Raw genomic sequence first — 13,656 nt, 5'->3', positions numbered from 1 at the left:
AGAACAGAATAGAATAGAATAGCAATTAGAGTAGAATAGACTAGAATAGCAATTAGAGTAGAATGGGATAATAATAAACAGAATGAAACAGAATAGAACAGAATGGAATGGAAAGGCAATAGAGTAGGGTAGGATAGGGTGGAGTGGAGTGGAATGGCAATAGAGTAGTGTAAGGTAGGGTAAAGTAAGATAGGATAGGATAGAATTTTTATTGGCCAAGTGTGATTGGACACACAAGGAATTTGTCTTTGGTGCATATGCTCTCACTGTACATAAAAGAAAAGATACATTTGTCAAGAATCATGAGATACAACTCATGATCAAGGTACAAATAAAGAACCTTGGGAATTATGGCAGATAAATGTTAATTTAGTGAGTTGCAATTACCTCTCCACCCCCAGGACCCAAAACCAAATTTTTTAAATTTGGAATTATTAGAAAATAAACTGAAAATAAACGTTGCCCGTAAGATGACTTTATATATAACCGACAGCTAGATTACACCCAAGCTAAGCAATTGCAGGCACTGCCCTTTCTAAAATATATCGTAGAGACTGGAGGATTAAAAAAACAAACAAAAACAAAAATAAAACTGGATTCTCCAATGCTGTCAAGTGCCAGTCAGGATTTGCCTTTTTATTCAGAAGGCAAGGCCAGGCTAAAGGAGGAAGGCATCTCCCTCCCAACTGCACCAAGTGGCAGGACGGTGGTGTCAAAGTGCATCGTTTGCTGGAGGGCCCTGCCATCTGCAAGAGCGCCACATTTCATCTCCGGTAAACAAACACATCTGCTTCTGCCAGTGTCCTCCCTGCTGCGTAGCCCATCTGGAGCAGGTAAGCTAGAAGGCAAAGTCAGGCGTGGGAGGAGGGGAGGGAGGGAGAGCGAGAGGCAGGATCAGGCCTCCGGGGACCTGGCACGCAGAGGAAGGAGACATGGTCTCACCGTGTCACATCCTGCTAACCCGGCTTTGCCAAGCGGCCTGTTAAAATTGCCTTCGTTAGTGAAGATGCTCCAAGCCAGTGTCACCTGGGCCATCTGCTCCAAAGGTCACGTGAACCTGCAAGGCCGTGGAAACAGGCAGCAGGCAGCTGGGGGAACATTTGGGGAAAGACCAGTAATTGTATGCAGACACATCCGTGCAAGGGGGGAAGGGGGTGAAAAAGGGGAGAGGTAGAGATCTTCCTTACAGCCTAGGAGAAGGAGAAAGGGGTAGTTTGCAGAATATTCCTTTCCTGATCTTCCTTTCCTTAAGGCCTAAGGAGGAGGAAGAGGAGGAAGATAAACTTCAGAATATGTAATAGCAGGAAAAATTGGCCAGGCTTGGTGTTCATTTGAAAACCAAGAGGCCAGGTCAAATGACAAGCCAGTTTCCCAAAATGAAAGTACAGTGATACCTCTACCTAAGAACGCCTCTACTTAAGAACTGTTCCAGATGAGAACGGGGTCTTCAAGATTTTTTTGCCTCTTCTTAAGAACCATTTTCTACTTAAGAACCCGAGCTCGGAAAAAATTCCCAGGAAATTTGAGAGCGGCACGAGGAGAGGGGAGCCCTTTAAGCCTTAGAGTTTTGGATTTTTTTTAAATTCCCCTCCCCTCCCCTTCCTTTGGCAGCAACTGTCCTCCTCCTCTTCTTCCTCCTCCTCCTCCCACCCAAATTCCGAGCTTTTATTTTTTTCCTAATGGGTTTGCACGCATTATTTGCTTTTACATTGATCCCTACGGGAAAAATTGCTTCTACTTACAATCTCCAGGACCGCCTTCTGCCGCACGAATCCCAGCGACCAGTTAGGTCCCACAGAGTTGGCCTTCTCCGGGTCCCGTCAACTAAACAATGTCGTTTGGCGGGACCCAGGGGAAGAGCCTTCTCTGTGGCGGCCCCGGCCCTTTGGAACCAACTCCCCCCAGATATCAGAGTTGCCCCCACCCTCCTTGCCTTTCGTAAGCTCCTTAAAACCCACCTCTGTCGTCAGGCATGGGGGAATTGAGACTTTCCCTCCCCCTAGGCTTATAAAATTTATGCATGGTATGTTAGTTTTAAATTGGGGTTTTAAATTAACTTAAACTTAAATATTGGATTTGTTTACATTGTATTATTATTGCTGTGAGCCGCCCCGAGTCTGCGGAGAGGGGTGGCATACAAATATGATTAATAAATAAATTAAAAAAAACTTTTCTACTTAAGAACTTGGTCACAGAACGAATTAAGTTCTTAACTAGAGGTACCACTGTATTATTCTGCAGAAAAATTAGAATTAAACGGAAACACGGAAACAATAGAAAAAAGGTACTAGGAAACCTGAACTCAAGGACATAATTGGAAAATCATTGGAACTGGAAATTCCAATAATTGGAAATTCAATGTAGAAATTGAAATGGTATTTGGCCTGAATCACACTAAAAACAGGGGTCGCTAACCCATCCAATTTGCAGATTAGATTTTAAGAAACATGCATTTATCTTTTAGTTCAAGGCAGAAATTAGCATGAGCCGAGCGATGCCCATATTGTAAAAGTTCACTCATCACGCAGTCCAGACCAATTCCACAGCAAATGAACTTTACACTTGCATGTGTCTACTTCCTCCCTTCATATGCTCCAATTCTCCTCCTGAGTTATGAAAATGGCAGTTCAGGTTAAATAAAAGTTCCAACTCTAATATGAGTGGGGCAAACCATGGTTTGTTCAGGCTAGGGAGTGACCGTAGGAAATAAGGCAGAACACCAGATTGGGCCAAGGTAGTGGGCTTGAAAACAATGTCTATGTTCAAGGAGATGCTAGAGCAGTGATGGTGAACATTTTTTCCCTCGGGTGCTGAAAGCGCACACATGCGCGTTATTGTGTGCATGCGCATGCCCACACCCATAATTCAATGCCCCAGGTGCCGTGCCCTCTGTACATGTGCACGCAACCCCCCCTGCTCCCCAGTTTCCTAATTTCCAATGAGCCCTATAGGCCCATTTTTCACTCTCACCAGGCTCCAGAGGCATTTTTGGAGTCTGGGGAGGGTAAAAACGGCCTTTCCTGCTCCCCTGGAGGCCCTCCGGAGGCCGAAAATGCCCTCCCAGAGCTTCCATGTGAACCGAAAATCAGCTGGCCGGTGTGCTCACACGTAAAGCTAAACCAGGGCAAAGGCTTGTATGCTGGCAGATATGGTTCCACGTGCCACCTGTGGCACGCGTACCATAGGTTCACCATCACGGTGCTAGACAGTCACTGCTTTAGATGTCTTAACCTGGATTCCAATGCTGAGCAATGGGTTGGATTCCAGGGCCTAAAGTGCCCTTCTGAATCTATGATTCTATAAACCTGACTTCCGCAAGGCTGGACAGGAAGTGGTCCTCAATCAGGAATAAAGACTGGCCAGCTTGCCATACCATCCCAGCTGGCAAACCCTCTTCCTTCTCTGCCTCTGAGCCTCAGGGAAAAGCTGATCACAATTGGAGAACATTAGATAACTGGTAATCAATAAACAATATTATCTCAACCCTAAACCATTTCAACAGAATGAAAGAGAAATAGCAATAACAATTAGACTTATATATATCGCGTCACAGTGCTGTACAGCCCTCTCTAAGCAGTTTACAGAGTCAGCCTATGGGCCCCCAACATTCTGGGTCCTCTTTGTATCAACCTCAAAAGGATGGAAGGCTGAGTCAACCTTGAGCTGGTGAGAACTGAACTGCCAAACTCCTGGCAGCTGGCAGTCAGCAGAAGTAACCTGCAGTACTGCATTCTAACCACTGTGCTGCCACGGTTCCATCTAACACAATTGGGGGTCAATACATTTTAATGCAGAGGTCCCCAAACTACGGCCCGCGGGCCGCATGCGGCCCACTGAGGCCATTTATCCAGCCCGCAGGTGAGTGACACAACACAGTGTTCCATCTAATTTTCTATGAATAAAATGTGGTATTTTGTTAGTAACTAACATCAATCATTAAAAAAGTTGCAAAAGTTACTTTTCTAATTTTGTCATCCAGTTACATTCATTTTCTTTTAATTAAATTCCCTCCTTAATGTTCCTTCAAAAAGTACAACACCAATTATATTTCTAACTGATTAACCATTATGCCAAAGTGCTTCCTTTTTTCTTTATACATTTTTCTATACGCCAAGAAAACCTACAATCAGATGTTAACAAAAGAAAATTAAAAACAAAACATAAACATATATGAATTTCAGACTTCTTCCCCCGTCTAAATAGTACATTCCCATTTTGTTTTTTACTTTAAAATAAGGTATGTGCAGTGTGCATAGGGATTTGTTCATAGGGTTTTTTTTAATTGTCCGGCCCTACAACAGTCTGAGGGACACTGACCTGGCCCCCTGTGTAAAAAGTTTGGGGACCCCTGTTTTAATGTATATCAATAGATTAAAACATAGGTGGTTTTTTTAACAAAAGAGGCAATTTCTTCCAAAAAGATTAAGAAAACTATTCTGACACACCCAGATTGTATATGTACAAAGGCCATCTTCTAACAATATTTATTATACTACCATATTTATTTTAAGCTTCCTGTTCAGTTTTTACATCAAACAATACTGCTCTACAGTACTTTATTGTATGAGCTTGTCTTTGGAAAGAAATTAAATTAAGTCTGCTGATTTGCTGAAGGCCTTATTTCATCTTATTTTTATGGTTTAATTTATTTTTGTTACTTGAGGTTGTTCATGTGTAGTTAGAGGTGGGGGTGGGGATTATATTTTACTTTGTAAGTGTTGGATTTGACAAGAAATCTTATAACAGCAAAAGCAGGATAGCGTAATGAAGCACTTGACAAAATTATTTGTCTATTCTGCTGAACGAATCCCAGCAACCAGTTAGGTCCCACAGAGTGGGCCTTCTCCGGGTCCCGTCAACTAAACAATGTTGTTTGGCGGGACCCAGGGGAAGAGCCTTCCCTCTGTCGTTAGGCATGGGGCAACTGAGATATTCTTTCCCCCTAGGCCTTTACAATTGACGCATGGTATGTCTGTATGTATGTTTGGTTTTTATAATAAGGGTTTTTTAGTTATTTTAGTATTGGATTGGATTGTTACATGCTGTTTTTATCATTGTTGTTAGCCGCCCCGAGTCTACGGAGAGGGGCGGCATACAAATCCAATAAATAAATAAATATATCTATGCATGCATGAAAAGATAATTTACAAGCACGTGTCTTTTTCACTTTATTTCAGAGGTCTTCAAACTTGGCAACTTTAAGACTTGTGGACTTCAACTCCCAGAATTCTCCAGCCAGCTATGCTGGAGAATTCTGGGAGTTGAAGTTCACAAGTCTTAAAGTTGTGAAGTTCAGGGACCTCTATGGCAGTGGTTAAGAGAACTGATTGTCCGGAATGGACACTTTTTGTTGGAAACTGGCTATAAATGCCAGTTTCCAGCAAAACAAACAAACAAAAACAAACCCAAAACATTATAAATCCCAGGGGGATGCTGCAAATGGCTACAAAGGTGGGCTGGTTGCAAATGTGATCATGTGAACAGAAGCAGGCAGCTTTTGGAACTTCAAATTCAGGTTTACCTAAGCGATCAGTCACAAATCAATCTGGTGGCTTAGAAAGATTACATTAGAAGGTTTTCATATGATTTACGAATAGAATTACATTCATAGGGACCTGATCTGCAACTAAGCAATGGCCAGGGAGATTTTGAAACTTCATGCCAATTTTTTTTTTTAATACACAAGCCTGAACAAGAGCACAAACAGTGGAGGCTGCTGAATTGAGACTATTGATCTAGCAGATTTCTTCTACAAATGGATGACTGACAATTATTGGAATTGACCCTCAGTGGATCTAGTGCAACAGACTGGTTTAGCCTGATCCAGTCTGAGTTTTCACCTGTAAGATGACAAAAGGTTAACCTGGGCCCTACTGCCTGCCTCAGAATCACCCTCTGCATGGAGCCATGGCCCCTCCCTCCTGTAAAAACAAGAACCCTTCCTAAACATGAGGCTGATCATAGGCAATTTCCATTTTTTATTTGGTTTTTTCTGCCCTGCAGCATTTAGTCATGAGTACGCACATGCTTGTATTTATTTTTCTTAAAGGGGGGGATAGTACACCAACCATATCAGAAGCAGCTGGGAGAAAAATGCTGGATCAAGGAACTTAGGGGAAGGACAAAAACGGACATAAATGCTTTCTTTGTCTTTCTACAGCTACAGCTCAGAACAGGTGTTATGTAGTTGCTGCAGGCTCACAATGGTTTTTTGAATCGTCCCCAGTTTACACTAGCCAAGTTTAGAAAGCCACATTCTGACACTTACCGTAATCTACAGTAAAAAGACTGTTCTTTCCTACTTTAAGAATGTGTTAGCCTGCAAGATTAAGTTATCTTTCAGATGAATGTTGCAGCAAATAAAACAGGTTTGAGCTTAAGCTCTTTCATCACCTTCTACATACAATGGAAGAGACTTGGTGCTTTTGCAAACGTGGCAACTTTAAGATACCTCTACCTACAAAGGCCTCTACTACAAAAGCCTCTACTTACAAACTTTTCTAGATAAAAACTGGGTGTTCAAGATTTTTTTGCCTCTTCTCAAGAACCATTTTCCACTTACAAACCCAAGCCTCTGAAACTCTAACTGGAAAAGGCAGGGAGAAGCCTCCGTGGGGCCTCTCTAGGAATCTCCTGGGAGGAAACAGAATCTCCACCCTCCCTGTGGTTTCCCCACTCACACATATTATTTGATTTTACAGTGATTCCTATGGGAAAAAATTATTCTTCTTACAAACTTTTCTACTTAAGAACCTGGTCATGGAACGAATTAAGTTCGTAAGTAGAGGTACCACTGTATACGGAATATGTGAAATTTTAAGGTACAGAATTCCTTCACTCCCAGGAGTTGAAGACCACACATCTTAAAGTTGCCAAGTTTGAATAACACTGATTTAGAACAATCCACAGTATCTAAGTGTTCAGAGCATAATTTCAAATGTGGCAACTATGCCTTGGGATCCTCCAATACTACAATTGCTGCATTTTAGCTCCGTGTTAATCATAGAGCCCAATGACCCCATTTGTTTTCAGAACTACAAATGTGCCTTACAGAGTCCTTGGGCCAGAATCCGATTTCCACACTTTTGCCTTAACATCCCTACAATTAACACATCAGAATAAAGGAGGCAAAAACCAAATTCCAGACTTACACACTTTTGTTCAGCTTCTTTAAGTATACAGAAGCCTCAGACTTTACTTTTTGTTATAGTTTCTTAAAAAACTATTTACACAAATTATATGGCTGCCTATTTCTTATAATTCTAGGAGGCTCACAACAATCCATAAAAAACAAGTACCCAGATACCAGACTAAGCAGACTCCCTGCTCAACCTGCAAACTGCTCAGCCTTCACAATTGCTCAGAAGACTAAAAAGGCAGGACCACTCAGATCTCAGGTGGGAAGCCATTTGTAACACACTGGAATGGATTATAAACAGCAATCTGATTTGAAATAGGCCATCAGTTCATTACCTCTGTCCAGTATAGAAACATAGAAACATAGAAGACTGACGGCAGAAAAAGACCTCATGGTCCATCTAGTCTGCCCTTATACTATTCCCTGTATTTTATCTTACAATGGATATAAGTTTATCCCAGGCATGTTTAAATTCAGTTACTGTAGATTTACCTACCACGTCTGCTGGAGATATGTTCCAACAATCTACTACTCTTTCAGTAAAATAATATTTTCTCATGTTGCTTTTGACCTTTCCCCCAATTAACTTCAGATTGTGTCCCCTTGTTCTTGTGTCCACTTTCCTATTAAAAATACTTCCCTCCTGGACCTTATTTAACCCTTTAACATATTTAAATGTTTTGATCATGTCCCCCCTTTTCCTTCTGTCCTCCAGACTATACAGATTGAGTTCATGAAGTCTTTCCTGATACGTTTTATGCTTAAGACCTTCCACCATTCTTCTAGCCAGTCTTTGGCCCCGTTCAATTTTGTCAATATCTTTTTGTAGGTGAGACAAACTTCTCTAAGGTGATGCCCCCCAGAATGGTTGGTGGTTTATATCTAACATACTTTCTGTTACTGTTCAACCCTTCCCACAATTTCTCAGAGATGATCTTAGGCATGATAATTATTGGCTAGCAATTGCCACCTTTAACTGCAACATCCTACTGAAGCAAGAAGTCCTTCGAAAATGACATATAGCTATTACAAAGAATCATGGATGATTAAAAACCAGTTTTAAGTACCCGGGTTGTTGGATTATGGAAACTGAAATTCAATGTATAGGAGAGAGACAGTTTCCTTCAAGCACTGACAGAACTGAAAGATAAAGTTACAGCAGGAACCCTGCTCCTTGGTAAGCCATCTGTATTTTCAATAAGCCTCACAGAAAGATCAGCAACAATGTACGTCTGGGTATGGAAAAAGTGAAAAAAGGGACAAACCCTTCAAATAAAGTGAATATCTAATTAGGGTTAGGGTTATTAGGAAAAGGGAGGGTTAGGGTTAGGGTTATTAGGGAAAGGGAGGGTTAGGGTAAGGGTTATTAGGGAAAGGGAGGGGAGGGCCCCGGCATCTGGAGTTGGCCCACCCACCCTAGGGAAGGGGAGGGTTATTAGAGAAGGGGAGGGTTAGGGTTCATAGGGAAGGGAAGTGTTAGGGTTAGGGTTATTAGGGAAAGGGAGGGTTAGGGTAAAGGTTATTAGGGAAGGGGAGGGTTAGGGTAAGGATTATTAGGGAACGGGAGGGGAGGGGCCCGGCATCTGGAGTTGGCCCACCCACCCTAGGGAAGGGGAGGGTTAGGGTTATTAGGGAAAGGGAGGGTTAGGGTTCATAGGGAAGGGGAGGGGCCCGGCATCTGGGCTTGACCCACCCACCCTAGGGAAGGGGAGGGTTAGGGTTATTAGGGAATGGGAGGGGAGGGGCCCGGCATCTGGAGTTGGCCCACCCACCCTAGGGAAGGGGAGGGTTAGGGTAAGGGTTATTAGGGAAGGGGAGGGTTACGGAAAGGGAGGGTTAGGGTTCATAGGGAAGGGGAGGGGCCCGGCATCTGGGCTTGACCCACCCACCCTAGGGAAGGGGAGGGTTAGGGTTATTAGGGAATGGGAGGGGAGAGGCCCGGCATCTGGAGTTGGCCCACCCACCCTAGGGAAGGGGAGGGTTAGGGTAAGGGTTATTAGGGAAGGGGAGGGTTAGGGAAAGGGAGGGTTAGGGTTCATAGGGAAGGGGAGGGTTAGGGTTCATAGGGAAGGGAGGCAGTTGACTTCTTACGCAGCATGCTCCCCTTCTTCTTTCTATATTTGAAATTATTTTCAGATTAACGTTTTATCTTGAAGGACAGAGAGCATGGATCATAAAGCTGCCTCCCAGTAATAACCATCGTTAAATGGCCATCTTAGAATCCACCCCCCCCTTTTGATGTTCGTCATTATTCTATAATTTTAAAAGTTTTAATCCTAATTATTTCTATTTTATCCTTTATATATTTTATTGATTGATCGCATTATGTTGTACACCATTGACAGCCCTTTTGTGAGCGAGATAGGCAGTTTAGGAATGTGAAATATAAATAAATAATCTGATCAAGAAATGATGAAATTGACACATCTGCAAGTTCCATTACATTCTCTTACCATAAGGCTTGGGGAAAACTCTACATTCAAACAAAGAGCCAATAAAAGCTGATTGGCTTACCCTGCTCCGCAAGTAATCAGCCAGATTTCGGCGTGTGAAGTTGGCAGCTGCAGTTGGAGACAACTCATATCCTATTGTTAAGACAATAACACAATCATGTCTTAGGGCTATCTGAAAATTCACTCTAGACCAGGGATCCCCAAACTTGGCAACTTTAAGACTTGTGGACTTCAACTCCCAGAATTCTCCAGCCAGCTATTCTGGGAGTTGAAGTCCACAAGTCTTGAAGTTGCCAAGTTTGAAGACCTCTGTTCTAGACTCACTGAAAGCAACTGTTTCAAATAAATTTTATAATGCAAAACAATACGTATTAAAATAGGACAGCTTCAACTTCAATTTTTATGAATAAATGGTTGCACAGAAAGATAACTTAATGGTTTTGTACTCTAAGCCTCTGAAGTCTTATTAATAAATACTCTTGCAATATCTAAATATATGTATAAGCATGCTTGTACTCAAATTCTGCACTCGCAAAAACTGTGTGTAGACAAGGGAGATAAAGCTAAAATTCTATAGAAGCAGATTTACATAAAGTTACAGAAAATTCTTATCAAACACATGTGGAGTAATTATAGTCAATCAAAATACATCAACTGCTTTATAAAACTTCTAAAATGTATCACTCATATGATACATGAAGAAATTAAGGTGGATTTTAAAAATTCATGTATGTCATGTGGAATAGTTGAAGCTATTATTCTTACATTCATTTTCTGAAATCAGATTGGTTGGATTTACTTCAAATGTAAGAGGCATTTACTGAAAGCCCTCTTTACTTAGATACAGTATACCCATTAATCTGAATATGCAAACGGGACCTAAGAAACTTCAAGACAACAACATAAGTACAAGAAACTAACATTACTTTTAGCTGTCAGGCTGAATATCGTTCACCACAGAAGGAAAAATAAAAATGTCTAGTAACTGAGACAAGGACATAAATAGGTGAATGGAGGGAGTCCTACCCCTTACAAGTATTTGAAAATATCAACACCTAAATCAGTTGTAATATGGAGCCCTTGTTTCTTTTCTTTTTTTTTCATAGCGATGTAGCTGCATCACTCACCATTCCTCATCTTATATAGCTGAACATTTTTCTGGATATATTCTGCAAATTGTACAGTATCGCCAGCCTCCCCAACACACAGTAGCAAGATTTTCTCACTCATCTTGAACATCTTGTCATGATCTTTATGGAGAAAGAAAAGAAGAACTGGTGTCAGAAAAAAGATTAATCAGATATAGATAGTCCTTGAGTTACGAAAACAATTGAGTCCACTGCTAAGCAAGATACCGTAGTTGTTCATGAGCTTCGCCACATTTTATAACCTTTCTTGCTACCGTTAAGTGAATCACTACAGTTGTTAAGTTAGTAATACAGGTTGTTAAGTGAATCTACCTTCCTCATTGACTTTGCTTGTCAGGAGGTCACATTGCAATCATCATAAATACATGTCAGTTGCCAAGAGCCTAAATTTTCATTACATGACCACAGGAATGCTGCAAAGTTCCTAAGTGTGAAAAAAACCTGTCTTAAATCACTTTTTCAAGTGCTGTTATAACTTTGAACAGTCACTAAGTGACTGGTTTAAATTCAATGACTACCTGTATGAACTTTTCAAACAGAAAACAAAGAAAAGGGAGGGGAGATAATGGCTCTTCCAATTAATTCCACAGCATTTAAATTTTCATTATCTGAAATACAAATGTATAAATGAGCCCAACATATGACCGATGAGCGCAAAAGTCACCAAGTTGTATAGATTATTCTTCTTAATAATAATTTATTTATTTAAGCTTTTGTAATGTAAAATATTTAAATTATAAAAAGTCAAAAGTGCTGATGACAGATCTGCTTAAAATTTTGCAATATATTTAATGCATTAAATGGTCAAGGGAGCTAACAAAATGCAATTGAAAACAAAATCACAGATTTTTTTAAAAAAATCTAATTCTATGGATAGGCATGCATCTGTTTAGTCTAGTCATTTGCAAACCTAATGGCTTTATTAGCACAACATGCAAAACTTGATTATTTTTCTTTTTATATCTTAATATAGTATGCTTTTGCACCCTGCAAACGGCATGGGTACTTTACAAATTAATGTATTGGGCAAATCTAGAAAACAATTTAGTAACCAAGTTTATTATATGGGGTGGACTTACATATGCATTTTCTCTCAAGAATACTGTATAGTATGCTCCACTATGTTAATATTTCTCTGTAAGATGCACCAGATTGTCCTACTTATTTCAGAAATACAATAATAATAATACAATAACGGAGAATCCAGAGGGGCATATATATACATATGTGTGTATATACACATACACAAGCAGCTGGTGCTCCCAGGTGTGTGGCTCCAATAGTAAAATCCCAAATGCATGCGCAGCTGCGTGCTCCCGATGTGTCCCTGTGCGAGATTTGGCTTCTGCGCATGCACAGCAAGCTAAATCTTGCATGAGGACATGTGTGAGAGTGAGATTTTGGCTATTTTTGCCCATTTTTTGCTTCTGCGCATGCTGCGGAGCTCCGGTAGTAGGTAAGCAGAGCAGCCCTTCACTTTGTGTGTGTGGGGGGGCCTAGCTGATGAGGCCAGAACAAGGCCGAAATAGATCTATCCTATCTCATTAATTTTCAAATTCAGCAAAAACATGTGACATCTATATGTATGTGTGTATGTATGTAGACTGTTGTAAGTTTGGGGGTTTTCCTGTGTAATATTTTGAGTGTCTCTGTGATGTTTTGGCAAAATCATATTTGCCATCTTCAGGCTGAAGTTATTGGCTGAGTATGGTATATGAGTATATGTATGTATGTGTGTGTGTGTGTGTATGTATGTGTGTGTGTATATATATATACATACACACATATTGAATTTATATATATATTGCACATATATATATACATACATGTACATATTAAAAAATAAAGGGAACATTCAAAGAACACATCCTAGATCTGAATGAATGAAATATTCTCATTGAATACTTTGTTCTGTACAAAGTTGAATGTGTACAACAGCATATGAAGTTGATTGTCAGTGTTACTTCCTAAGTGGACAGTTTGATTTCACAGAAGTTTGATTTACTTGGAGTTATATTGTGTTGTTTAAGTGTACCCTTTAGTTTTTTGAGCAATATATATATTGCATATATGTGTGTGAGTGTGTGTGTGTAACATATTTTTGCTGATAATGAAAATGAAGGGAGACTAGTATATACTATTTCAAGCTATTTAGCTCTCATCAGCTAGCCACACACACAGAGGAGAGGGAGAGAATACACACACATATACTGTATACTATACTATATATACTATATATATAGTATAGGTACTATATATACTATATATACACACACAAATACACACACACACACCCATTTCCTTCGATTTCTACTGGATCTTATTGGAGCCAGCGCGACCCCTCGGCCCTTTCCAAAGCGTCGTCTTGCAGACGGCCGCGATGGGAATGTTAAAAGGAAGCTTCAACTCGGCCTTGGCAGCACCCCGACGTGCCTTCGCCCCTCACCCGGAGACGACACGAGGGTCATCCAAACGGTCCCCAGCCCCGCCGCCCGCCCGGCTAAAACCCGGAGACTGACCGCGCTTCATGTGAACGATGCTGGAAGCCGCGATGGTATCGGCGGCCACCAGCACGAAGTCGGGCCCTTGGATGCCGATGAGGTACTCCATGATAGCCCCAGCAATCGAAACCGAATTGCGAGCCTCGGTGACACAGCGAGAAGCCGGGGCGCCACGGCGCGGAAGAATGACGTCACGGGAACGTCTCGCGAGATCCGCTTCCTTCTCCTACCTAGGCGTCGCCTCTATGGTTCCCGCGGGGGGTCACGTGGGCAGGTCTTCTCTATCTTCCCTCAGTTGTTATTCAAGCGCCGCCTAGAGCGGCTTCTCTCCAGCCTCCCTCCCAGGCGTTAATAATAACTTGCGTGCCTGAAAGCACCTGGCTCCTCTTCATTTTTCTGGCCCAAGAAACTAGGGA

General features: G+C 41.4%; 1 protein-coding gene across 1 annotated transcript in view; it reads right to left on the bottom strand.

Moving 5' to 3' along the window:
• Positions 1-13,438, bottom strand: part of PSMB2 (proteasome 20S subunit beta 2) — a 41,225-nt gene extending 27,787 nt beyond the window's left edge. Inside the window, exons 1-3 of the mRNA XM_070764832.1 lie at positions 13,259-13,438; positions 10,719-10,841; positions 9,653-9,723 (exon numbers count right to left, since the gene is read on the bottom strand). Coding sequence (XP_070620933.1) covers positions 9,653-9,723; positions 10,719-10,841; positions 13,259-13,349 — 285 coding nt within the window. The 5' untranslated portion in view covers positions 13,350-13,438. The remainder of the gene's footprint in view (positions 1-9,652; positions 9,724-10,718; positions 10,842-13,258) is intronic.
• Between the last annotated feature and the right edge of the window lie 218 nt (positions 13,439-13,656).

Source organism: Erythrolamprus reginae, chromosome 11 (genome assembly GCF_031021105.1).
Source record: "Erythrolamprus reginae isolate rEryReg1 chromosome 11, rEryReg1.hap1, whole genome shotgun sequence".
In the NCBI taxonomy this organism is placed as follows: Eukaryota; Metazoa; Chordata; class Lepidosauria; order Squamata; family Dipsadidae; genus Erythrolamprus; species Erythrolamprus reginae.
This window is presented reverse-complemented; position numbering and strand designations above follow the sequence as displayed.